At 36.3% G+C, this 24,522-nt stretch overlaps 2 protein-coding genes and 1 long non-coding RNA gene across 3 annotated transcripts in view; 2 read left to right on the plus strand and 1 right to left on the minus strand.

Moving 5' to 3' along the window:
* Nucleotides 1-2,312: 2,312 nt before the first annotated feature.
* On the minus strand, nt 2,313-2,669 carry LOC138326013 (uncharacterized). The gene is made up of 3 exons (XR_011208853.1): nt 2,624-2,669; nt 2,478-2,550; nt 2,313-2,410 (listed from the first exon to the last, which is right to left on the minus strand). It is a non-coding gene; the product is annotated as an uncharacterized lncRNA (long non-coding RNA).
* Nucleotides 2,670-6,194: 3,525 nt separating this feature from the next.
* Nucleotides 6,195-20,407, plus strand: LOC138326014 (mpv17-like protein 2). The gene is made up of 5 exons (XM_069272108.1): nt 6,195-6,628; nt 7,222-7,386; nt 7,874-7,950; nt 9,168-9,296; nt 16,403-20,407. The coding sequence occupies exons 1-5, from the start codon at nt 6,451-6,453 to the stop codon at nt 16,442-16,444; spliced, it is 591 nt and encodes a 196-aa protein (XP_069128209.1). The 5' UTR covers nt 6,195-6,450; the 3' UTR covers nt 16,445-20,407.
* A 1,234-nt stretch (nt 20,408-21,641) lies between these two features.
* The window catches only part of LOC138326015 (phospholipid-transporting ATPase ABCA1-like), a 47,118-nt gene continuing 44,237 nt past the window's right edge, over nt 21,642-24,522 (plus strand). Inside the window, exon 1 of the mRNA XM_069272109.1 lies at nt 21,642-24,338. Coding sequence (XP_069128210.1) covers nt 24,273-24,338 — 66 coding nt within the window. The 5' untranslated portion in view covers nt 21,642-24,272. The remainder of the gene's footprint in view (nt 24,339-24,522) is intronic.

Below are 24,522 nucleotides of genomic sequence, written 5' to 3' on the forward strand. Positions count from 1 at the left end.
CCTGGGTTACAGAGGATGTATCTTGTGTAAGCCTTACTCGGTAATCCAGTGTGACAACATGGTGTATATAAGACCTGGGTTACAGAGGATGTATCTTGTGTGAGCCTTACTCGGTAATCCAGTGTGACAACATGGTGTATATAAGACCTGGGTTACAGAGGATGTATCTTGTGTGAGCCTTACTCGGTAATCCAGTGTGACAACATGGTGTATATAAGACCTGGGTTACAGAGGATGTATCTTGTGTGAGCCTTACTCGGTAATCCAGTGTGACAACATGGTGTATATAAGACCTGGGTTACAGAGGATGTATCTTGTGTAAGCCTTACTCAGTAATCCAGTGTGACAACATGGTGTATATAAGACCTGGGTTACAGAGGATGTATCTTGTGTAAGCCTTACTCGGTAATCCAGTGTGACAACATGGTGTATATAAGACCTGGGTTACAGAGGATGTATCTTGTGTAAGCCTTACTCAGTAATCCATTGTGACAACATGGTGTATATAAGACCTGGGTTACAGAGGATGTATCTTGTGTGAGCCTTACTCAGTAATCCATTGTGACAACATGGTGTATATAAGACCTGGGTTACAGAGGATGTATCTTGTGTGAGCCTTACTCAGTAATCCAGTGTGACAACATGGTGTATATAAGACCTGGGTTACAGAGGATGTATCTTGTGTGAGCCTTACTCGGTAATCCAGTGTGACAACATGGTGTATATAAGACCTGGGTTACAGAGGATGTATCTTGTGTGAGCCTTACTCGGTAATCCAGTGTGACAACATGGTGTGTATAAGACCTGGGTTACAGAGGATGTATCTTGTGTAAGCCTTACTCGGTAATCCAGTGTGACAACATGGTGTATATAAGACCTGGGTTACAGAGGATGTATCTTGTGTGAGCCTTACTCGGTAATCCAGTGTGACAACATGGTGTATATAAGACCTGGGTTACAGAGGATGTATCTTGTGTGAGCCTTACTCAGTAATCCATTGTGACAACATGGTGTATATAAGACCTGGGTTACAGAGGATGTATCTTGTGTGAGCCTTACTCGGTAATCCAGTGTGACAACATGGTGTATATAAGACCTGGGTTACAGAGGATGTATCTTGTGTAAGCCTTACTCGGTAATCCAGTGTGACAACATGGTGTATATAAGACCTGGGTTACAGAGGATGTATCTTGTGTGAGCCTTACTCGGTAATCCAGTGTGACAACATGGTGTATATAAGACCTGGGTTACAGAGGATGTATCTTGTGTGAGCCTTACTCAGTAATCCATTGTGACAACATGGTGTATATAAGACCTGGGTTACAGAGGATGTATCTTGTGTGAGTCTTACTCAGTAATCCATTGTGACAACATGGTGTATATAAGACCTGGGTTACAGAGGATGTATCTTGTGTAAGCCATACTCGGTAATCCAGTGTGACAACATGGTGTATATAAGACCTGGGTTACAGAGGATGTATCTTGTGTAAGCCTTACTCGGTAATCCAGTGTGACAACATGGTGTATATAAGACCTGGGTTACAGAGGATGTATCTTGTGTGAGCCTTACTCAGTAATCCATTGTGACAACATGGTGTATATAAGACCTGGGTTACAGAGGATGTATCTTGTGTGAGCCTTACTCGGTAATCCATTGTGACAACATGGTGTATATAAGACCTTGGTTACAGAGGATGTATCTTGTGTGAGCCTTACTCGGTAATCCAGTGTGACAACATGGTGTATATAAGACCTGGGTTACAGAGGATGTATCTTGTGTAAGCCTTACTCGGTAATCCATTGTGACAACATGGTGTATATAAGACCTGGGTTACAGAGGATGTATCTTGTGTGAGCCTTACTCAGTAATCCATTGTGACAACATGGTGTATATAAGACCTGGGTTACAGAGGATGTATCTTGTGTGAGCCTTACTCAGTAATCCATTGTGACAACATGGTGTATATAAGACCTGGGTTACAGAGGATGTATCTTGTGTGAGCCTTACTCAGTAATCCATTGTGACAACATGGTGTATATAAGACCTGGGTTACAGAGGATGTATCTTGTGTGAGCCTTACTCAGTAATCCATTGTGACAACATGGTGTATATAAGACCTGGGTTACAGAGGATGTATCTTGTGTGAGCCTTACTCGGTAATCCAGTGTGACAACATGGTGTATATAAGACCTGGGTTACAGAGGATGTATCTTGTGTGAGCCTTACTCGGTAATCCAGTGTGACAACATGGTGTATATAAGACCTGGGTTACAGAGGATGTATCTTGTGTAAGCCTTACTCGGTAATCCAGTGTGACAACATGGTGTATATAAGACCTGGGTTACAGAGGATGTATCTTGTGTAAGCCTTACTCGGTAATCCAGTGTGACAACATGGTGTATATAAGACCTGGGTTACAGAGGATGTATCAAGCCTTACTCAGTAATCCAGTGTGACAACATGGTGTATATAAGACCTGGGTTACAGAGGATGTATCTTGTGTAAGCCTTACTCGGTAATCCAGTGTGACAACATGGTGTATATAAGACCTGGGTTACAGAGGATGTATCCTTTGTGAGCCTTACTCAGTAATCCAGTGTGACAACATGGTGTATATAAGACCTGGGTTACAGAGGATGTATCTTGTGTAAGCCTTACTCGGTAATCCAGTGTGACAACATGGTGTATATAAGACCTGGGTTACAGAGGATGTATCTTGTGTGAGCCTTACTCGGTAATCCAGTGTGACAACATGGTGTATATAAGACCTGGGTTACAGAGAGTATATGTTAAGAGTGATGTTTCACACCTCATCTTAAGCACTAGGCAACATTTACCAGTTATATACTAGATAACCTATATATACCTGTGTCTTTCAATTCGCAATTTGTTCTGGCATATCATTCAACAATGTTTTATTGTTGTTTTTTACCTGTCGTTTGTTTTTCTCATAACGTTTTTTGATCTACAATTAATTAATGTTTATCTTTATATCATATATTGCACAATTGCCAATAGCAGCATTTTTAAAATAACTAAAGGGGACAATTTAAAAAAAAATAATCAAAGTTAAAAAAATATTTATTCTGCAAGTGGGTTGAAAGTTGTAGGGTTAATTTGGTTGTCCAATAATAAAACAAAAAATCAAAACAAGAACAAAAACATTTATTATTTTGTATTTTTAGCAAGAATGAGAAATAAGAAACACATTTATAATTAGACGGATGTTTTGTATAGAATAGGAATGTTTTTGCAGATATTACATATCTTTGAGTGGTTTTTACTATTGTATGTGATGACAGACTCATGTTTTCCACATGTTATTGAAAATAAATCTTACACAGTGTAAATATCAGGTTGTCATTCTTATTTTATCAGAAATGTTTTGATGTCAGGTCGTCCCTGATACAGTGAGAGTGACAACCCTGCAACTTCGAAGCTGCAAAGTTAACTGTACAGGGATCTGAGAATTAGTTACAGTTTATATAATTATGGATCCACCAAAGTGCCCAGACCATTTTTAGGTCATATGACCCAAAGGGTCACGATGGCCTTTAGTCATCATGCACCATCCGCTGTGCGTAAACTTTTCATTCAAACGACTTCTTCTCAATAAGCATAAGGCCGAAAGTACTCATATTTGGCCTGTAGCATGCTGGGATGAAGGGCTAACAAAGATGTGAAACTGAATAACCTTGACCTACTTTAAAGGTCACGGGTCAAATAGGCTAAAATCTTTGAACGACTTCTTCTGAATAACCATAAGGCCCAGAGTACTCATATTTGACCTGGAGTATGCTGGGATGAAAGGCTACCAAAGTTGTGAAAATTAATTACCTTGACCTACTTTTAGGTCACAGGGGTCAAATAGGCTAAAATCTATGCACGACTTCTTTTAACTAACCAAAAGGTCCAGAGTACTCATATTTGGTCTGTGGCCTAATGGGATGAAGGGTTAACAAAGATGTGAAAATGACCTTCTTTAAAGGTCACAGGGATCAATTAGACTTAAATCTTTTAACTACTTCTAACTAGCCAAAAGGCCCAGTGTATTCATTTTTTGCCAGTAGCATGATGAGATAAAGGGCTACCAAATTTGTGAAAATGAATGACCTTGATTTACTTTTAAGGTCACAGGGGTCAAATATTCTAAAATCTTCAATTTTGAACTTCTTCTCGAGTCCTACCAGTGCGATTTTGCTGGAACTTGCCTAAAACTATACTGACATGGTCCAAACAAAGTGTTGTTATTCGTCAGGTCGATGCGAAACCCAAGATGGCCGCCACAGCAGCCATTTTGAAAGCACGTTTTGAACTTCTTCTAAAGTTTTACCAATGTGATTTGGCTCAAACTTGCATGAAATGATCCTTATATGGTCCCGACCAAGTGTTTTTATTTTTTTGAGTAGATCCGGATTCCAAGATGACTGCCACAGCTGCCATCTTGAAAACGTTTATTAAACTTCTCTTACAGTTTTACCTGTTTGATTTGACTCAAACTTGACTAAAATGATCTTGAAAAAGTGTTATTTTTCGGGTCGATCCGAAATTCAAGATGGCTGCTATCTTTCAAGTTCTACCAGTGCGATTTAGCTGAAACTTGCGTGAAATGAGCCTGACATGGTCCTGAGTAGCCCGAAATACTCTGGCCCGTGGACATCAGACTTGGACATTATGTCAGATAGATGTCTGGTTTAGGGCCAGAGCGCAGTTGTACTCGAAAACATGGAATAAGCCGACACCGTTTGGTATCGGGCCAGGTCATCTCCGATTCAGCCTGACCACCGAGAAGCACTACTAACCTTAGTCTATTCAACAAATGAATATTATATCTACCCAAATATAGCAATCCGTCGAGATTAAAGGTGATTTTCATACTACTAGAAAATGGCGATGACGACGAGGGAAATTTAAAGTTGCGGAAAAGAAACTACGGTGTTGATACAATAGAACGTGCATGCGTGATGAAATGGATGGCTATGAGTAGATAAATTATTCATTTGTTGAAAAGACCAAGGTAAGTGGCGATTCTCGATGGTAATATTTTGTAAGTAGTCTGAATCGGAGATGACCTGGCCCGATACCAAACGGTGTCGGCTTATTCCATATGTTTTCGAGTACTACTGCGCTCTGGCCCTGAACCAGACATCTATCTGTCATAATTAAATGTCTAAGTCTGGTGTCAGGGCCAGAGTATCTCTGGCTAGATCCTGAGGAAGTATTGTTATTTTACGGGTTGATCGGAAATCCAAGATGGCCACCACAGATGCTATCTTGAAATCACATTTTGAACTTCTCAAGTTCTACCGGTTTAATTTGGCTGAAACTTGCCTGGAATGACCCTGATATGATCTTGACAGAGAGTTATTACATCTATGGTTGATCCCAAATCGAAGATGGCTTCTCTGACACCATATCTAATTAATTTCCTATAGGGCTATTGCCAAGGCCGTAGTCCGATGACTGTTAAGGCCCTTGGGCCTCTTGTTAGATGTTTTAGAGGGTCTAGATAAAAAAAAATTGGTAAAAATGCTATTCCACAAAACTTAATTCTACCCAACCTAACTTTAGCGACTAAGAAATCACATTTCTGGCAAGTCTTTACAAAATTGATTACTACCGTTGGAAAAAGCGATAATTTTACTTTCAAAATCATCCTACACAACTAACGTTACACAAGGTGCCATCATGCGAAGACGTTAGCTAACTGAACCCCATTTCAAAGAATCAGGCTGTGGAAATTCTTCATGGCATTTATCGACCTCCGCTTAGGTTCATCCACAGGCGTCTGCTTCTGGTTTGATAAAAATATAATAACCTAACAGTTACACATAGTAGGGGTAGGATATTTTATTTTTCCAAAACCAGATGCAGACGCCTGCGGTTTATCCCTGCAATACATGTAATTATGATTTAATAATCATTTTCTTGAAAACTTTATCAGACCGTGGGGGGCATTAATTACTGGTACATTTTTTCACTGAACACCACTGCACTACTTTTTAATTCCGCGTATGAATATTTTACGACATTGAAATGGAAATTAATCTTGAATAGGAATTGAAATCTTTACAAACAATTAGACATTATTTGTTTTGAATCAATCTTTGTTAAGAATGCATTTTTTTCTTTGTTTTTTTCCTAACTCTTAAAGTCCACATCCATCCAAATGCGACAAACACAAGACCTATTTCTGGTAATTGATACACGTGAATGGCTGACTGTCAGTGCACCTGTTAACTACATGCCTTTGATCGTCTGTTGAAGTGTTTACACATGATCAACTGAAAGTTAAGGAGATGTTTGGTTTACTAAACTTGCTATCTTACCAGATGTTTATACGATATCTTAAAAATAGGAAAGATTTATGATGTAATTTCAAACGCTAGTTTCCTAATATTTTGAAGGACACCGGGAAATTGTTTCACTCTTCTTCATCAACAAACACAATGTCTTCCACATTGAATAAGCTATTTACAAGGTATTTATTTTTGACAAACACTCTCACAACAGGAAGTCTGTTAGCTATAGGCGATTGCATTACACAGACTATGGAGACAGCTTATGAGACGCGGAAAGGCGGAGAGCTTGCAAACAAGAAGCACAACCACAACTGGGGGAGGACCGGTATGATTCGTTACTAGGCCTAAATCTTAAATTGTGCTCGGGGACTGGTATGATTCTTTATTAGGCCTAAATCTTAAATTGTGTCCAGGGACTGGTATGATTCGTTATTACGCCTAAATCTTAAATTGTGCTCGGGGACTGGTATGATTCGTTACTAGGCCTAAATCTTAAATTGTGCTCGGGGACTGGTATGATTCGTTACTAGGCCTAAATCTTCAATTGTGTCCAGGGACTGGTATGATTCGTTATTTGGCCTAAATCTTAAATTGTGCCCGGGGACTGGTATGATTCGTTACTAGGCCTAAATCTTGTACACCAGGACTTGTCTAACATATGATCATATTAAAGCAAACCTGGATACTTCGCTATTACTAATTAACTAATTATTATCATATGCAACACTTTTCAAACTAGGAATTAACAAACGTTGCATTATTCAATTACTGAATAAATAAAAGTTATACAATGTATATAAAATTTAAATATATTCAGTTATTCTAAATTTGGATTGCACTGGTACATGTATATTATTTGAACCTTGGTAATGTTGACCTGTATTAAATTGATTTTGTTCCCCCTGATTGATTCCACAGGAAGAATGTTCTCCATCGGTGTCATGCTTGGCCCATTTAACCATCTGTGGTACACCAAGTTAATTGAGAAGATTGTGACAACTGGCGGGGCACAAGGAGCAGTGAAGCGTATCCTAGCTGATCAGGCTGTTGCTGGGCCGTTCTTTTGTTTCTCTTTCTTCTTTGGTGAGTTTAGGAATAGCGAACTATCATTTCAACTGTTGTAATTACCATAGTAAAATATTGTCTCAAAGGAATTAGAAAAAGGGTTACATAAAGCATTGGTTAAAGTTTTAACATAAGGCAATACATGTTTATATTACATAGATGTACTAAGTACATGTACTGAATGCTTTCATTGTATTTATTACCCGTATCAGGACTTTTAGTGTTTTGGAATTCCTACTAGATTTTGAGTTTACATTAATCTGCAACTATCTAACTAACTTTCTATCGATAACCTGGAAGGAAATGCATGAGTTGGGAGGGAGTAACTGAAGAAAACCTGTGTTCTGTGCCAGGATGTAGAGGCTGATATATGAACCTGACCTGATGCAAGCTTTCCTTATATATATAGACCACAGAAACATGATTCCACAGTGTCGTATATATAATGATTCATCTAATACATATAAATGTTAATCTACATGTTTTTTATGGTTTGTTTATAAAGGCATGGGACTAATGGAGAATCGAGGTGTGGAAGGTGCTCTGCAGGAGGTCAAGGACAAATTCCTCACCGTATATATAGTAAGTCAATTAAGGTCAAGGACAAATTCCTCACCGTTTATGTAGTAAGTCAAGGTCACAGGTGAATAGACTCAGCTGTATACAATGTACATACAATTGAATCTTCTTAACCTTAATTAGCATACAGCTTGCAAACCTTGTGAATTTTTTGAAGAACTGGGCTTCATATGGTATAGATCTAGAGTATTGTCGCGGTGTTTGAATTCACTGTGTACATAAAATGTATTATATTAGGTCTTAAAACTACATGCGCTGTGTATTGTCTGAATTTACATGTCCCTGTGTCATGTATTGTCCTGTACATGTAAATCTGTCTGTATGTAATTAGTTGTTATGATGACGTATAAGAGGTGAGTGAATGGATTGGTTGAGTGTGTCACATTGACCCTGCATGACCCTGTTCTTGCACGTGCACGCCCACCCTGGTGGAAGCGTGTCCACACATTACATGGAAAATAGGCACTGGACATGTAACACCTATAGCTGGAAGCCTGTGTGCTTTACCGCCACAGTGCTGAAAGGTATATATATCTAGAAATAAAGTAATCAACTTATTCATCATATGCAATATAATTAATATACTTAATAGTTTTCTGTTATAACTTCTTTAAATAAATTGTCCATAAACCTTTATAATTTGTATATGTATAACAAATGATCGCATGTGGTCCGTTAGGTTCAGGTAATGTATAGGGTAAAGTGATTGTAAACTAAATGTAATAACCATGAAATTAGAATAGAATTTACTATAGATATATGATAAATAAATACCTGTATATTATATTTATTTCTTTACAGTATAAATATATCATTATAGCTGGTACATTTATGTGTCCCTATGTATTGTCAGGTATTGTTCTTTTTATTTCAGATTATCTGTCTCCGTTTTTGTGTATAAATAAACTATCAACTGTTTATAGTTTTCGTAGTAGTTTTTATACCAAGAGAACAAAACCCATATTAATCACTCTCATGAAAGTATGATAAATGTTGGCATATTTCGCTCACATTTAGAAATTACCACTTTAAAAGATTGTGTCAAATTCACAGGTAAAGCAGAATATAATGATGTGAGTTTGAATTGTGAAATTAAGTTGCTGTGAAAATGCCATCAGGTCAACAGGCATAAATGTAATTACAAAATGAAGTTGCTTTGAAGATAAGTTGTATTGCCATTTTCACCAGGTTCATATATATATACACACTATAATTTACAGATTGACTGGTTTGTATGGCCACCTGCCCAATTCATCAACTTCTATTACCTTCCCAAGAAATTTCGGGTTGTATATGTGTCTAGTCTGACTCTGGTGTGGAATACATTTCTGTCCTGGTACAAACACAGGGTGAGTTTTCCAAGAGTTCTCTACAGTAGATATAGTGTTATTTTTAGCTCACCTGATCCAAAGGACCAAGGTGAGCTTATGCCATACCATGGCGTCCGGCGTCCGTCCGTCAACAATCGACTGCTTCTCCATAACCACTGGTAGGAATTCAACAAAATTTGACTGGTAGCATCCTTCTGCGTTACTGACTGAAGATTGTACAAATAATGGGTCTGACCCCTAAGGGGCCTGAGGGGCAGGGCCAAAAGGGGTCAATTTGGCTATTTCCATATAAACGACTTCTTCTCTGAAACTAAGCATGGGATAACACTCATAATGCAGTGGTAGCATCCTTATAGGGTGGGGATTCAAAATTGTACAAATGATGGGGCTGACCCCCCGGGGGCCTGAGGGGCGGTGTCAAAAGGGGTCAATTTGGCTATTTCTATATGAACGACTTCTTCTCTTAACTGACCATAGGAGAACACTCATAATGCAGTGGTAGCATCCTTATAGGGTGGGGATTCAAAATTGTACAAATGATGGGGCTGACCCCCCAGGGGCCTGTGGGGCGGGGTCAAAAGGGGTCAATTTGGCTGTTTCTATATGAACAACTTCTTCTCAGAAACTGAGCATTGGAAAGCACTCATAATGCAATGGTAGCATCCTTATAGGGTGGGGATTCAAAATTGTAATAAAGGTAGGGCTGACCACCTGGGGCCTTGCTCTCTGAAACTATGATTGGATAGCATATTTGCATGGTATCTATAGCATCATTATATGGTTGGGACCCAAAATTAAACAAAAAGTGGAGTCAATTTGTGTTGTGATTTTTGAATTACTATTTACTAAATTGCAGAATTACTCAAAAAAAATAAAAACCGGATGAGCGATACAGGCCCTCTGGGCCTCTTGTTTATGGAAGTCACCATGGGTTTCATGTCAGACACAGCCAATGAAAAGTTGTATTACACAGTTGACATATATCAAAAATATTACAAGAGTGAAGTCACTGAATATCTATGTATGTACAAAGCAGTACTGTAAGGAATATGTGTATAATTTTAGAATGTTGTGGTGAGTAATAGGTCTTGTTAAGATCTGTGTATAATTTTAGAATGTTGTGGCGAGTAATAGGTCTTGTTAAGATCTCTGTATAATTTTAGAATGTTGTGGCGAGTAATAGGTTTTGTTAAGATCTGTGTATAATTTTAGAATGTTGTGGCGAGTAATAGCTCTTGTTAAGATCTGTGTATAATTTTAGAATGTTGTGGCGAGTAATAGCTCTTGTTAAGATCTCTGTATAATTTTAGAATGTTGTGGTGAGTAATAGGTTTTGTTAAGATCTGTGTATAATTTTAGAATGTTGTGGCGAGTAATAGCTCTTGTTAAGATCTGTGTATAATTTTAGAATGTTGTGGTGAGTAATAGGTTTTGTTAAGATCTGTGTATAATTTTAGAATGTTGTGGCGAGTAATAGCTCTTGTTAAGATCTGTGTATAATTGTAGAATGTTGTGGTGAGTAATAGGTCTTGTTAAGATCTGTGTATAATTTTAGAATGTTGTGGTGAGTAATAGGTTTTGTTAAGATCTGTGTATAATTTTAGAATGTTGTGGTGAGTAATAGGTTTTGTTAAGATCTCTGTATAATTTTAGAATGTTGTGGTGAGTAATAGGTTTTGTTAAGATCTGTGTATAATTTTAGAATGTTGTGGCGAGTAATAGCTCTTGTTAAGATCTGTGTATAATTGTAGAATGTTGTGGTGAGTAATAGGTCTTGTTAAGATCTCTGTATAATTTTAGAATGTTGTGGCGAGTAATAGCTCTTGTTAAGATCTGTGTATATTTTTTAGAATGTTGTGGCGAGTAATAGCTCTTGTTAAGATCTGTGTATAATTTTAGAATGTTGTGGTGAGTAATAGCTCTTGTTAAGATCTGTGTATAATTTTAGAATGTTGTGGTGAGTAATAGCTCTTGTTAAGATCTGTGTATAATTTTAGAATGTTGTGGTGAGTAATAGGTTTTGTTAAGATCTCTGTATAATTTTAGAATGTTGTGGTGAGTAATAGGTTTTGTTAAGATCTCTGTATAATTTTAGAATGTTGTGGTGAGTAATAGCTCTTGTTAAGATCTCTGTATAATTTTAGAATGTTGTGGTGAGTAATAGGTTTTGTTAAGATCTGTGTATAATTTTAGAATGTTGTGGTGAGTATTCAAGTTTGAATATTTCACACACGTGTCACCACCATAGGCGTTTCAGGCATATCACAGTAAAACTGACTGATGTAATTTCCATTAGAAGTTGTTTTATCTGATATATATACAAATTTTAATGTTCTCTTAGAATGAATTGTCCCTTTAAGATCTGTGTATAATTTTAGAATGTTGTGGTGAGTAATAGGTTTTGTTAAGATCTCTGTATAATTTTAGAATGTTGTGGCGAGTAATAGCTCTTGTTAAGATCTCTGTATAATTTTAGAATGTTGTGGTGAGTAATAGCTCTTGTTAAGATCTCTGTATAATTTTAGAATGTTGTGGTGAGTAATAGCTCTTGTTAAGATCTCTGTATAATTTTAGAATGTTGTGGTGAGTAATAGGTTTTGTTAAGATCTCTGTATAATTTTAGAATGTTGTGGCGAGTAATAGCTCTTGTTAAGATCTGTGTATAATTTTAGAATGTTGTGGTGAGTAATAGGTTTTGTTAAGATCTGTGTATAATTTTAGAATGTTGTGGTGAGTAATAGGTTTTGTTAAGATCTGTGTATAATTTTAGAATGTTGTGGTGAGTAATAGGTTTTGTTAAGATCTGTGTATAATTTTAGAATGTTGTGGTGAGTAATAGGTTTTGTTAAGATCTCTGTATAATTTAAGAGTGTTGTGGTGAGTAATAGCTCTTGTTAAGATCTGTGTATAATTGTAGAATGTTGTGGTGAGTAATAGGTCTTGTTAAGATCTGTGTATAAATTTTAGAATGTTGTGGTGAGTAATAGGTTTTGTTAAGATCTGTGTATAATTTTAGAATGTTGTGGTGAGTAATAGCTCTTGTTAAGATCTGTGTATAATTTTATAATGTTAGAATGTGTGGTGAGTAATAGCTCTTGTTAAGATCTCTGTATATTTTAGAATGTTTTAGAATGTTGTGGTGAGTAATAGGTTTTGTTAAGATCTCTGTATAATTTTAGAATGTTGTGGTGAGTAATAGCTTTTGTTAAGATCTGTGTATAATTTTAGAATGTTGTGGTGAGTAATAGCTCTTGTTAAGATCTCTGTATAATTTTAGAATGTTGTGGTGAGTAATAGGTTTTGTTAAGATCTGTGTATAATTTTAGAATGTTGTGGTGAGTATTCAAGTTTGAATATTTCACACACGTGTCACCACCATAGGCGTTTCAGGCATATCACAGTAAAACTGACTGATGTAATTTCCATTAGAAGTTGTTTTATCTGATATATATACAAATTTTAATGTTCTCTTAGAATGAATTGTCCCTTTAAGATCTGTGTATAATTTTAGAATGTTGTGGTGAGTAATAGGTTTTGTTAAGATCTCTGTATAATTTTAGAATGTTGTTGTGGCGAGTAATAGCTCTTGTTAAGATCTGTGTATAATTTTAGAATGTTGTGGTGAGTAATAGGTTTTGTTAAGATCTCTGTATAATTTTAGAATGTTGTGGTGAGTAATAGCTCTTGTTAAGATCTGTGTATAATTTTAGAATGTTGTGGTGAGTAATAGGTTTTGTTAAGATCTGTGTATAATTTTAGAATGTTGTGGTGAGTAATAGCTCTTGTTAAGATCTCTGTATAATTTTAGAATGTTGTGGTGAGTAATAGCTCTTGTTAAGATCTCTGTATAATTTTAGAATGTTGTGGTGAGTAATAGCTCTTGTTAAGATCTCTGTATAATTTTAGAATGTTGTGGTGAGTAATAGGTTTTGTTAAGATCTCTGTATAATTTTAGAATGTTGTGGTGAGTAATAGGTTTTGTTAAGATCTGTGTATAATTTTAGAATGTTGTGGTGAGTAATAGGTTTTGTTAAGATCTCTGTATAATTTTAGAATGTTGTGGTGAGTAATAGGTTTTGTTAAGATCTGTGTATAATTTTAGAATGTTGTGGCGAGTAATAGCTCTTGTTAAGATCTGTGTATAATTTTAGAATGTTGTGGTGAGTAATAGGTCTTGTTAAGATCTCTGTATAATTTTAGAATGTTGTGGCGAGTAATAGCTCTTGTTAAGATCTGTGTATAATTTTAGAATGTTGTGGTGAGTAATAGGTTTTGTTAAGATCTGTGTATAATTTTAGAATGTTGTGGTGAGTAATAGGTTTTGTTAAGATCTGTGTATAAATTTTAGAATGTTGTGGTGAGTAATAGGTTTTGTTAAGATCTGTGTATAATTTTAGAATGTTGTGGTGAGTAATAGCTCTTGTTAAGATCTCTGTATAATTTTAGAATGTTGTGGTGAGTAATAGGTTTTGTTAAGATCTGTGTATAATTTTAGAATGTTGTGGTGAGTATTCAAGTTTGAATATTTCACACACGTGTCACCACCATAGGCGTTTCAGGCATATCACAGTAAAACTGACTGATGTAATTTCCATTAGAAGTTGTTTTATCTGATATATATACAAATTTTAATGTTCTCTTAGAATGAATTGTCCCTTTAAGATCTGTGTATAATTTTAGAATGTTGTGGTGAGTAATAGGTTTTGTTAAGATCTCTGTATAATTTTAGAATGTTGTGGCGATTAATAGCTCTTGTTAAGATCTCTGTATAATTTTAGAATGTTGTGGTGAGTAATAGCTCTTGTTAAGATCTCTGTATAATTTTTAGAATGTTGTGGTGAGTAATAGCTCTTGTTAAGATCTCTGTATAATTTTAGAATGTTGTGGTGAGTAATAGGTTTTGTTAAGATCTGTGTATAATTTTAGAATGTTGTGGTGAGTATTCAAGTTTGAATATTTCACACACGTGTCACCACCATAGGCGTTTCAGGCATATCACAGTAAAACTGACTGATGTAATTTCCATTAGAAGTTGTTTTATCTGATATATATACAAATTTTAATGTTCTCTTAGAATGAATTGTCCCTTTAAGATCTGTGTATAATTTTAGAATGTTGTGGTGAGTAATAGGTTTTGTTAAGATCTCTGTATAATTTTAGAATGTTGTGGTGAGTAATAGCTCTTGTTAAGATCTCTGTATAATTTTAGAATGTTGTGGTGAGTAATAGCTCTTGTTAAGATCTCTGTATAATTTTAGAATGTTGTGGTGAGTAATAGCTCTTGTTAAGATCTCTGTATAATTTTAGAATGTTGTGGTGAGTAATAGGTTTTGTTAAGATCTCTGTATAATTTTAGAATGTTGTGGCGAGTAATAGGTTTTGTTAAGATCTTGTATAATTTTAGAATGTTGTGGTGAGTAATAGGTTTTGTTAAGATCTGTGTATAATTTTAGAATGTTGTGGTGAGTAATAGGTTTTGTTAAGATCTCTGTATAATTTAAGAGTGTTGTGGTGAGTAATAGCTCTTGTTAAGATCTGTGTATAATTGTAGAATGTTGTGGTGAGTAATAGGTCTTGTTAAGATCTGTGTATAATTTTAGAATGTTGTGGTGAGTAATAGGTCTTGTTAAGATCTGTGTATAAATTTTAGAATGTTGTGGTGAGTAATAGGTTTTGTTAAGATCTCTGTATAATTTTAGAATGTTGTGGTGAGTAATAGCTCTTGTTAAGATCTCTGTATAATTTTAGAATGTTGTGGTGAGTAATAGCTCTTGTTAAGATCTCTGTATAATTTTAGAATGTTGTGGTGAGTAATAGGTTTTGTTAAGATCTCTGTATAATTTTAGAATGTTGTGGCGAGTAATAGGTTTTGTTAAGATCTGTGTATAATTTTAGAATGTTGTGGTGAGTAATAGGTTTTGTTAAGATCTCTGTATAATTTTAGAATGTTGTGGTGAGTAATAGGTTTTGTTAAGATCTGTGTATAATTTTAGAATGTTGTGGTGAGTAATAGGTTTTGTTAAGATCTCTGTATAATTTTAGAGTGTTGTGGTGAGTAATAGCTCTTGTTAAGATCTCTGTATAATTTTAGAATGTTGTGGTGAGTAATAGCTCTTGTTAAGATCTCTGTATAATTTTAGAATGTTGTGGTGAGTAATAGGTTTTGTTAAGATCTGTGTATAATTTTAGAATGTTGTGGTGAGTAATAGGTTTTGTTAAGATCTGTGTATAATTTTAGAATGTTGTGGTGAGTAATAGGTCTTGTTAAGATCTGTGTATAATTTTAGAATGTTGTGGTGAGTAATAGGTTTTGTTAAGATCTGTGTATAATTTTAGAATGTTGTGGTGAGTAATAGGTTTTGTTAAGATCTGTGTATAATTTTAGAATGTTGTGGTGAGTAATAGGTTTTGTTAAGATCTCTGTATAATTTTAGAATGTTGTGGTGAGTAATAGGTTTTGTTAAGATCTCTGTATAATTTTAGAATGTTGTGGTGAGTAATAGGTTTTGTTAAGATCTCTGTATAATTTTAGAATGTTGTGGTGAGTAATAGCTCTTGTTAAGATCTCTGTATAATTTTAGAATGTTGTGGTGAGTAATAGGTTTTGTTAAGATCTCTGTATAATTTTAGAATGTTGTGGTGAGTAATAGGTTTTGTTAAGATCTGTGTATAATTTTAGAATGTTGTGGCGAGTAATAGCTCTTGTTAAGATCTGTGTATAATTTTAGAATGTTGTGGCGAGTAATAGCTCTTGTTAAGATCTGTGTATAATTTTAGAATGTTGTGGCGAGTAATAGGTTTTGTTAAGATCTGTGTATAGTTTTAGAATGTTGTGGTGAGTAATAGCTCTTGTTAAGATCTCTGTATAATTTTAGAATGTTGTGGTGAGTAATAGGTTTTGTTAAGATCTGTGTCAAGAACCCTCATGTATATGTAAATATTTCAGTTTTAAAGAGTTTTCAAAATTTCGGTGAATCCCACAGGAAACTCATGAGTGCAGGACTCATCTAGGCTAGTCCTATAAGTCACTGTTTAGATCTGTCGTTATAACTTGGATTTAGCTCACTATGGTTTGTTTGATGTTTGAATCCATTAAATAGAGAGCATCTGTTTTATCTTTGAAGGAGATTGCTCATGGACATGAAGAACACCAACATGAAAAGTGAACTGGACACAAGTAAGGATCAATGAATGGATATGTCAATGATATGTCAATGAATGGACATGTCAATGAATGGATATGTCAATGAATACGAAGAAAGCAAAAAAACATACCCAGGGAGCTGGACAAATATCTGGTATTAATTCAGAGATTTACGAAATGTAGGTGAGGCACAGTGTTTCCTTCTACATTGTATTACAATGTACTGTTTTTTAGATAGTGGCTGGAGATTTATTTTACTACCGTAATTTCCGGAGTATAAGCCGCAACTTTTTTCCCTTAAAATCAGGAGTGCGGCTTATACACCAGTGCCGCTTATCCGTGGACAAAAACCAAAATCTGACGATGTTTTTGCATTATTACATCGTGATTCACATGTAAAAATCGTAAGTTTTACTCACCAGTTTTGTTAAGTTATACATCGAACAAATCACTGTAAAAGTGTTTAAAAGATAAAATTTGCAATGAAAATATATTAAAGATGAAAATAATTACGTATCAGATGCATGTTCATTCGTGAAATTGTTTAATTCAAGTGTTTACAATCACAACACAATGGCGGTTTAGTATTGGAGCGTGGTTGTTTACAGTCACAACACAATGGCGGACTGATTTCGCTATCGATTTGCTGCAGGATTGTTACCAAGAAAAAAATAACTAAAACGTCAAAAATCATCAAATATCAAACAATAAGTTAAATATAGTATTTAAATATTATGTGTGTGCAAGAAATGTCCGCAGAAAGCAAGAAAACAATCTTCTGAATGGCTGCTAACTTGCACACATGTTACACTCAGTCAACATGTGTATTTTTTCTCGAAATCCTGTCGCTGTGATTTCAATGAAATAATCAGCAATCAAGTTTATTCGCGTGTTTTACATGTTATATAGAACGTTATAGCGATGTTATAAGCATCAAACAGTCAATAAAACATCATTTAATCGATCTCTGCAGCGGCAAACACCACGAGGTCATAATCCAGAAGTTTACAAAAATAAGGCTTCGGTGAATTGCATCATGGGATACCTAGTTTACAAACAGTGGAAGAACACTCTAAACGAAGTCGATTGATACAGTAACTCTTTACACAAAGATATATTTTATACACAAAATATATCAAAAAAGAAATACAATCCATTCCTTTGCATAACATTACTGAAGAAAGTATTTTACCGGCGTACTGAAATATGAGTGAGAGTAAGTATGAACTCGCATGTGTTTCACATATGTTGGTCAACAGGGGAATTTCCCGGAATCCTGTCGCTGTGATTTTAGTGAAATAATCAGCAATAAAGTTTATACACGTAAATCACATGTAATTTAGAACAGTATACCGAGTTTTAAACATCGCACAGTCATATTAAAATCATTTAATCAATCTCTGTAGTGGCAAACACCACGAAATAATATCCGGAAGTTTACAAAAATAAGGCTTCGGTGACTTGCATCATGGGATGGCAAGTTGACAGAGAACACTCTAAACGAAGTCAGTTTTAGGTTAATGGTGCAAGCCTTGATAATACAGTAACCCTTTACACATCAATATAATAAATACGCGAAATATATCAGAATAGAGATAAAATAAAATCCTATGCATACTGAAGAAAGTATTTTAACCGGCATGCTGAAATATGAGAGAGTAAGCGTGAACTTGTACGGCCGCCATGTTTGTTTACACACAAGTAGACTTACGTAGTCGTAATGGCAGAATAAACAACGAACAGAAACATGACGAAGTCCATTTTGCTAAAGATATTTACATCATAGTGAGTTTTATTTGTTACATATTTATAGTAGAAGTTTACAGACAGTTTTTGTGATTCTAAACAATCGATAAGCATTACCGTACTTCAATAGAGACCGATCATATACACAGATGGTTACATGGGTGCATGGGCCTAACTTTTGAGTGCCGCTTATATAACGGTGCGGCTTATACGTGTACAAAACCTGAAAAAAATAAAAAAAGGCCTGTGCGGCTTATAGACAGGTGCAGTTTATTGTCCGGAAAATACGGTATAAGGTGGAGTATACGAAAGATTTGCAAATGGTTGTTATCTAGATGCAAAGATTTTTGATTGGTGTCAAATAAAAAAGCAAGCAACATTCTCTTCTTTGTTGCATCTAAGACAAAAAAAAAGTGCTGGCTGTTCACGCCATGTTAGCTTAGTGGAACAGGTGATACATACAAGTAATTCTAAATATAACAACATAATAACTTAACTTACGCTTATTTTTTACCCAAAATCAGACTTTTGATAGTTGAAAGGGGAATCAAACAACTATTCTTTATTTTGGCGTGACCATGGATAGAAGTGATTTATTTTCCGTGGGTCTGTGGTCTGGTATATATAAACACCCCCATAAATATGTATAACTTGCTGTCTGCTGCCTTATCCTTGCCTGGTGTTATCAGTAAGAAGTCCTAAGCCTGGCCGATATGCTCAATCCTACTTACTTATCTATTCCTGAGATTCAGAAAATACTTAGTTTTATATCGGAGAATCTCTTGACGTCAACAATAGTTATTTATTCTGTATGTTGTGTTTTGTCGAGATCTTCCTTGTGTTTAGATATTTATTGTTGTTAACGTTTATAAAAAACGGAGATATTATAAGCAGTTATATATTTTATCATAATCTGGGATTTTGCACTTGAAGATTTATATCAGAATAGTCCCATATTTTATTCAGTAAGATATATACATACCAATAATAGGATGGGAGGGTTAAAAAGTTCTCCTCAGGAATATTAGTAACATTTGAAAGAACTTTACACATAAAATGAAAGCTGGAAAATATATCAACTTTCTTACAATTCTGATTATTAAGAAGTATTATTATAAGTATACATGTATATTAATTGCATTTTACATCTAGATTTTCTCCACATATAATTCACTTTGCTCCAGAAATAATTTCCCATTTTCTGCCAAATTTTCTTAAACTTGGGTGCTCTTTAATGTATTGAGATTAATTTTATCACTGTGTTATAATGTGTTTTTGTTGTTATTGATGCATCACATGCACAAAATGAATAAGTTCAGTTGCCCAAAATTCACTTTATATCATTTACTTAAACATACTGGTACATGTTTTTTGAAAATCCATCTCCAATTTGAATGTTATTGTGAGAATTCCACCTGTGGTTCAGGATGGAGATATATGTAGTTAATTACATATAAACATTGATTCTACTGTGTAGATTGAACTTTACAACACAGTCTTATTACTGCAGTTTACAGTGAGAAAAGATATTTATTTTTTTGTTTTGATGTTCTATAAAACTATCTAGTTACCTCCCCTCCCCTATACCTGTGTGTTCTGGATTACGTTTTCCATACTACAGTTTTTAGTCAGGATCCTTTTCAAATGTTTTCTTGCTCAAAAATTGTAGGGTTATTATTATCATTTTGAAGTTTTCTTGAGTGAGAAAATTGAGTTTAAATCTATTTTTAAGTGATCATATTTATGTTTTAATAAACTTTTTAACCTATCAGTGTTTTTATTTATATTTTACCAAACATTTTTGTTGTATTGTTGAATGAGTTTGAAGCTCTATGGAACAGTTGTGAGGTACAGACTGTAGGTCGGTGGTTTTTCTCTAGGAACTCTGGCTTTCCTCCACTAACTGTACTGTACTAACTGTACTAACTGTCACTAACTGTGACTGCATCAAGCAAACAAATCCAGCTGATCCTAATTGTTCAAATTACTGATGATAAATATATAGAGGAATCAGAAAGATATTATAGCGTAAAGGACATGACATTGTTATAATTGATTGGGATAGGATAGGGTGTTTTTTGGTATATGCTGTATAGGGTCCTATAAGGCCGTGTCAGATTTAGGAGATGGATAAAAGTCATAGTACCAATAGAACATGGTTCTTATGTGTATTGTGTGTCATGGATACACATTTGACTATGAACGTGACTACAGATCGTCCACACCAAAACTGACATCACCACTGGACATAGTCCCTATGGTGACCGTCTATATACTGGTATGTGGTACTGGGCCGGAGCCGTAGTATACTGGTATGTGGTACTGGGCCGGAGCCATAGTATACTGGTATGTGGTACTGGGCCGGAGCCATAGTATACTGGTATGTGGTATTGGGCCAGAGCCATAGTATACTGGTATGTGGTACTGGGCCGGAGCCGTAGTATACTGGTATGAGGTACTGGGCCGGAGCCGTAGTATACTGGTATGTGGTACTGGGCCGGAGCCGTAGTATACTGGTATGTGGTACTGGGCCGGAGCCGTAGTATACTGGTATGAGGTACTGGGCCGGAGCCGTAGTATACTGGTATGTGGTACTGGGCCGGAGCCGTAGTATACTGGTATGTGGTACTGGGCCGGAGCCGTAGTATACTGGTATGTGGTACTGGGCCGGAGCCGTAGTATACTGGTATGTGGTACTGGGCCGGAGCCGTAGTATACTGGTATGTGGTACTGGGCCGGAGCCGTAGTATACTGGTATGTGGTACTGGGCCGGAGCCGTAGTATACTGGTATGTGGTACTGGGCCGGAGCCGTAGTATACTGGTATGTGGTATTGGGCCAGAGCCATAGTATACTGGTATGTGGTACTGGGCCGTAGCCGTAGTATACTGGTATGAGGTACTGGGCCGGAGCCGTAGTATACTGGTATGTGGTACTGGGCCGGAGCCGTAGTATACTGGTATGTGGTACTGGGCCGGAGCCGTAGTATACTGGTATGAGGTACTGGGCCGGAGCCGTAGTATACTGGTATGTGGTACTGGGCCGGAGCCGTAGTATACTGGTATGTGGTACTGGGCCGGAGCCGTAGTATACTGGTATGTGGTACTGGGCCGGAGCGTAGTATACTGGTATGTGGTACTGGGCCGGAGCCGTAGTATACTGGTATGTGGTACTGGGCCGGAGCCGTAGTATACTGGTATGTGGTACTGGGCCGGAGCCGTAGTATACTGGTATGTGGTACTGGGCTGGAGCCGTAGTACACTGGTATGTGGTACTGGGCCGGAGCCGTAGTACACTGGTATGTGGTACTGGGCCGGAGCCGTAGTACACTGGTATGTGGTACTGGGCCGGAGCCGTAGTACACTGGTATGTGGTACTGGGCCGGAGCCGTAGTGTACACTGGTATATACACTGATGTGGTACTGGGCCGGAGCCGTAGTACACTGGTATGTGGTACTGGGCCGGAGCCGTAGTACACTGGTATGTGGTACTGGGCCGGAGCCGTAGTACACTGGTATGTGGTACTGGGCCGGAGCCGTAGTACACTGGTATGTGGTACTGGGCCGGAGCCGTAGTACACTGGTATGTGGTACTGGGCCGGAGCCGTAGTACACTGGTATGTGGTACTGGGCCGGAGCCGTAGTACACTGGTATGTGGTACTGGGCCGGAGCCGTAGTACACTGGTATGTGGTACTGGGCCGGAGCCGTAGTACACTGGTATGTGGTACTGGGCATGAGTCATACCTACCGTAAATGTTACCATGCAAACCAAGGACATGAAGCCTCCATATGTAAAATTATGCTTTAAGGACAATATTTCAGAATAAGTTTCAAAATGATGAAACATTGAGTAGATTGTGTGAGGTGAGGATCGGTGATGTTAGTGTAGTGATGATCACTGTTGTGTTATAGCAACGATGACCTCAGCGGTCAGTCAGTGATATAGTAGGTATAAATATTTATATATACCCAGGGGGGTAAGAAATATTTACAGAGTGACAACGTCCATTAACTACACAACATGTACTTGTGCTGCTTTTAAAAACACTTTTTTCATTGACCAATTTGACTCCATTCATTTTTGCCTATGTCTGAGCTATGTCACTATGTTATGGGTTTACAAAAAAAACAGTGTTAGTGCCATATGGCACATGAGAAGGAAAAGAAAAGAGGAAATTTTGTAGAAGCGTTTATTTTGTTATGGTTGTAGCAATAATCAGGATAGAAGAATTGTCCTATAGAAACACATTGTAAATTCTAAATAGGTCCTGACAGAGCGCCGCGTACCGCCCACCCTGACAAGATGACAGTAGATGGCAGGGAACCATTACTAAAAGTATATCAATTTTAGGAGTCAGAAGTCTATCTAAATTTCGTGTAAGAAATACACACAAAGAACATGTCCGACTTGGTTTTATTTCAACAGACTATAATTCACAATGATAAATTGTTATCTGGTATATACTGGATCAACCTGATAAAAATCCCCCATAGCATGAGTGTATTGAAAGTCTGGTTTTAATCCGATTGATATTGTCACTGAAATTTTACATTGTAATCAGGCTTACTATATGGCATGATAAAATTAAAGCATAAAACTTGTTATAAACAGTTATAATTTTACAACAACATGCAGAAAATGCAGTTCAACGGAATATTATTTTGGTACATTTCTACCACAAACATGCTAATGGTACTGGTAACTGCTGAAATAATTATGTTAATTTCAAAAAATTCTGCATTTTCTTCCTATTCTATAACAATATGATCTCTACAATTAAATCCAGCCTTTTGTAAGATAAGAATCTTCTAGAGATCTGACTATGGTTGAGTTAAGGAAGCTGTCACTTTATACCTATATCTATATTGTAAGTTTAGGGCCTGAGGCGGTGATTATAAGTTATCTAGAGATGTAGGGGTAGATATAGGGACGGTGGTGTCACTGATATCTACTCCCAAAGGGTATGTGGTGTTAGGGCTACAGTTATATTTGGCCTGATTCATGCCCGCCAGTTCCATAGTAAAACACATTGGATTATAACATTTACTTGTAAAACAATATCTTTTAGATAGGTGTTTCTCAATTTAGAATTGATTTATTAATTAAAGTGGGATCTGTTGAACTACAAATAAAATTTTCGTATATAAATAAAATGAACCAGCTGATGTTAATTCATTGTTTCCCATACTGATTATAAAGATGTGAAAATATGAAAAAGGAAAAAAAAGAAAAATGTAAAACTCGAAAGAAAAAAGGGAAACAACCATTGGCTTTATAAATATAAGATTCTTGAAGAAGAAATAGAATATTGGTCCAATGTCTTTCAAAGTCGACATTCAGTGTCCTTGTGTAGCTGTGATGTAGTAATTACTTAGGGGGTAAACATACTATTTTGTAGTGTTTAGAATTCAATAATAAAGTAAGGTGTGATTCTGGTGGCTAAGACAATTTACCTGAGATCACGTGATTTAAGACCGTGCGGCCTGAGGGGCCAGTTCTGATGAGACCGTACGACCCCGAGGGGATACCTGTTTCTACAAGGAAGTGGTGTATGTCAACGGGTACCTGTCCTATAGTAGGATCACCGACTCATCCCTCAGCCAGGGTTTTAATCGTGCTTAACTCGGAGAAAACCATCTTTACATGGAGCAGGTTATATTATACATTGAAGTCATGGAAATTATTTTTTCTAAATTGGAGTGAAAACAGTAATTACCTGTGGATGTTAAAGTGTCCAGTTTTAGTTGTACTGTGCTTTATACCTCTGTGAGTCATTGAAAAATTCTCTGGATTAACTTGTGTGTTTGGATTATGGATGCAGTTAGAAGTTGGAAGTCTTCAGCTGGTATTTGACCACGAAAATGGAATTCAATTAACATCTTAATAAAGCAATTAGTGGTATGTACAATGTATTTCAAAATTACTTTTTCAACTTTTTGTTTCTATTTATGTATAGCGGTAACACGAGATATCATTTATTTTGTACCCTAATTGGAAATCTCGTGTTAATATCTCAACAGAAAACTGAGTAAAATTTTACAATTATCAAAAACATTATCACCATTCTTTCTTCTACTTTTAGGATGTCGTAGGTTTCAAGAAGATGGGATTTGGAAATCAGTTATCTTTACTGCTGTGGAAGAACTTCACCCTGAGATGGCGACAAAAGGTTTATCTTACTCTTCATGCTGTTGTAGAAATTATTGTCGTACTATAAATGTTTTAATTTCAATTGTCTATCATGATTGCCATCTGAAAAACGGGCATAGAGCCATGAAAACATAATTTTTGGCCTTGACTTTAAAAATTTTATCACAGAAGCGCCTTTTCTATTCGGCTGATACCAGTGACTA

The sequence above is a fragment of the Argopecten irradians genome, chromosome 6 (assembly GCF_041381155.1).
Source record: "Argopecten irradians isolate NY chromosome 6, Ai_NY, whole genome shotgun sequence".
Lineage (NCBI taxonomy): Eukaryota > Metazoa > Mollusca > Bivalvia > Pectinida > Pectinidae > Argopecten > Argopecten irradians.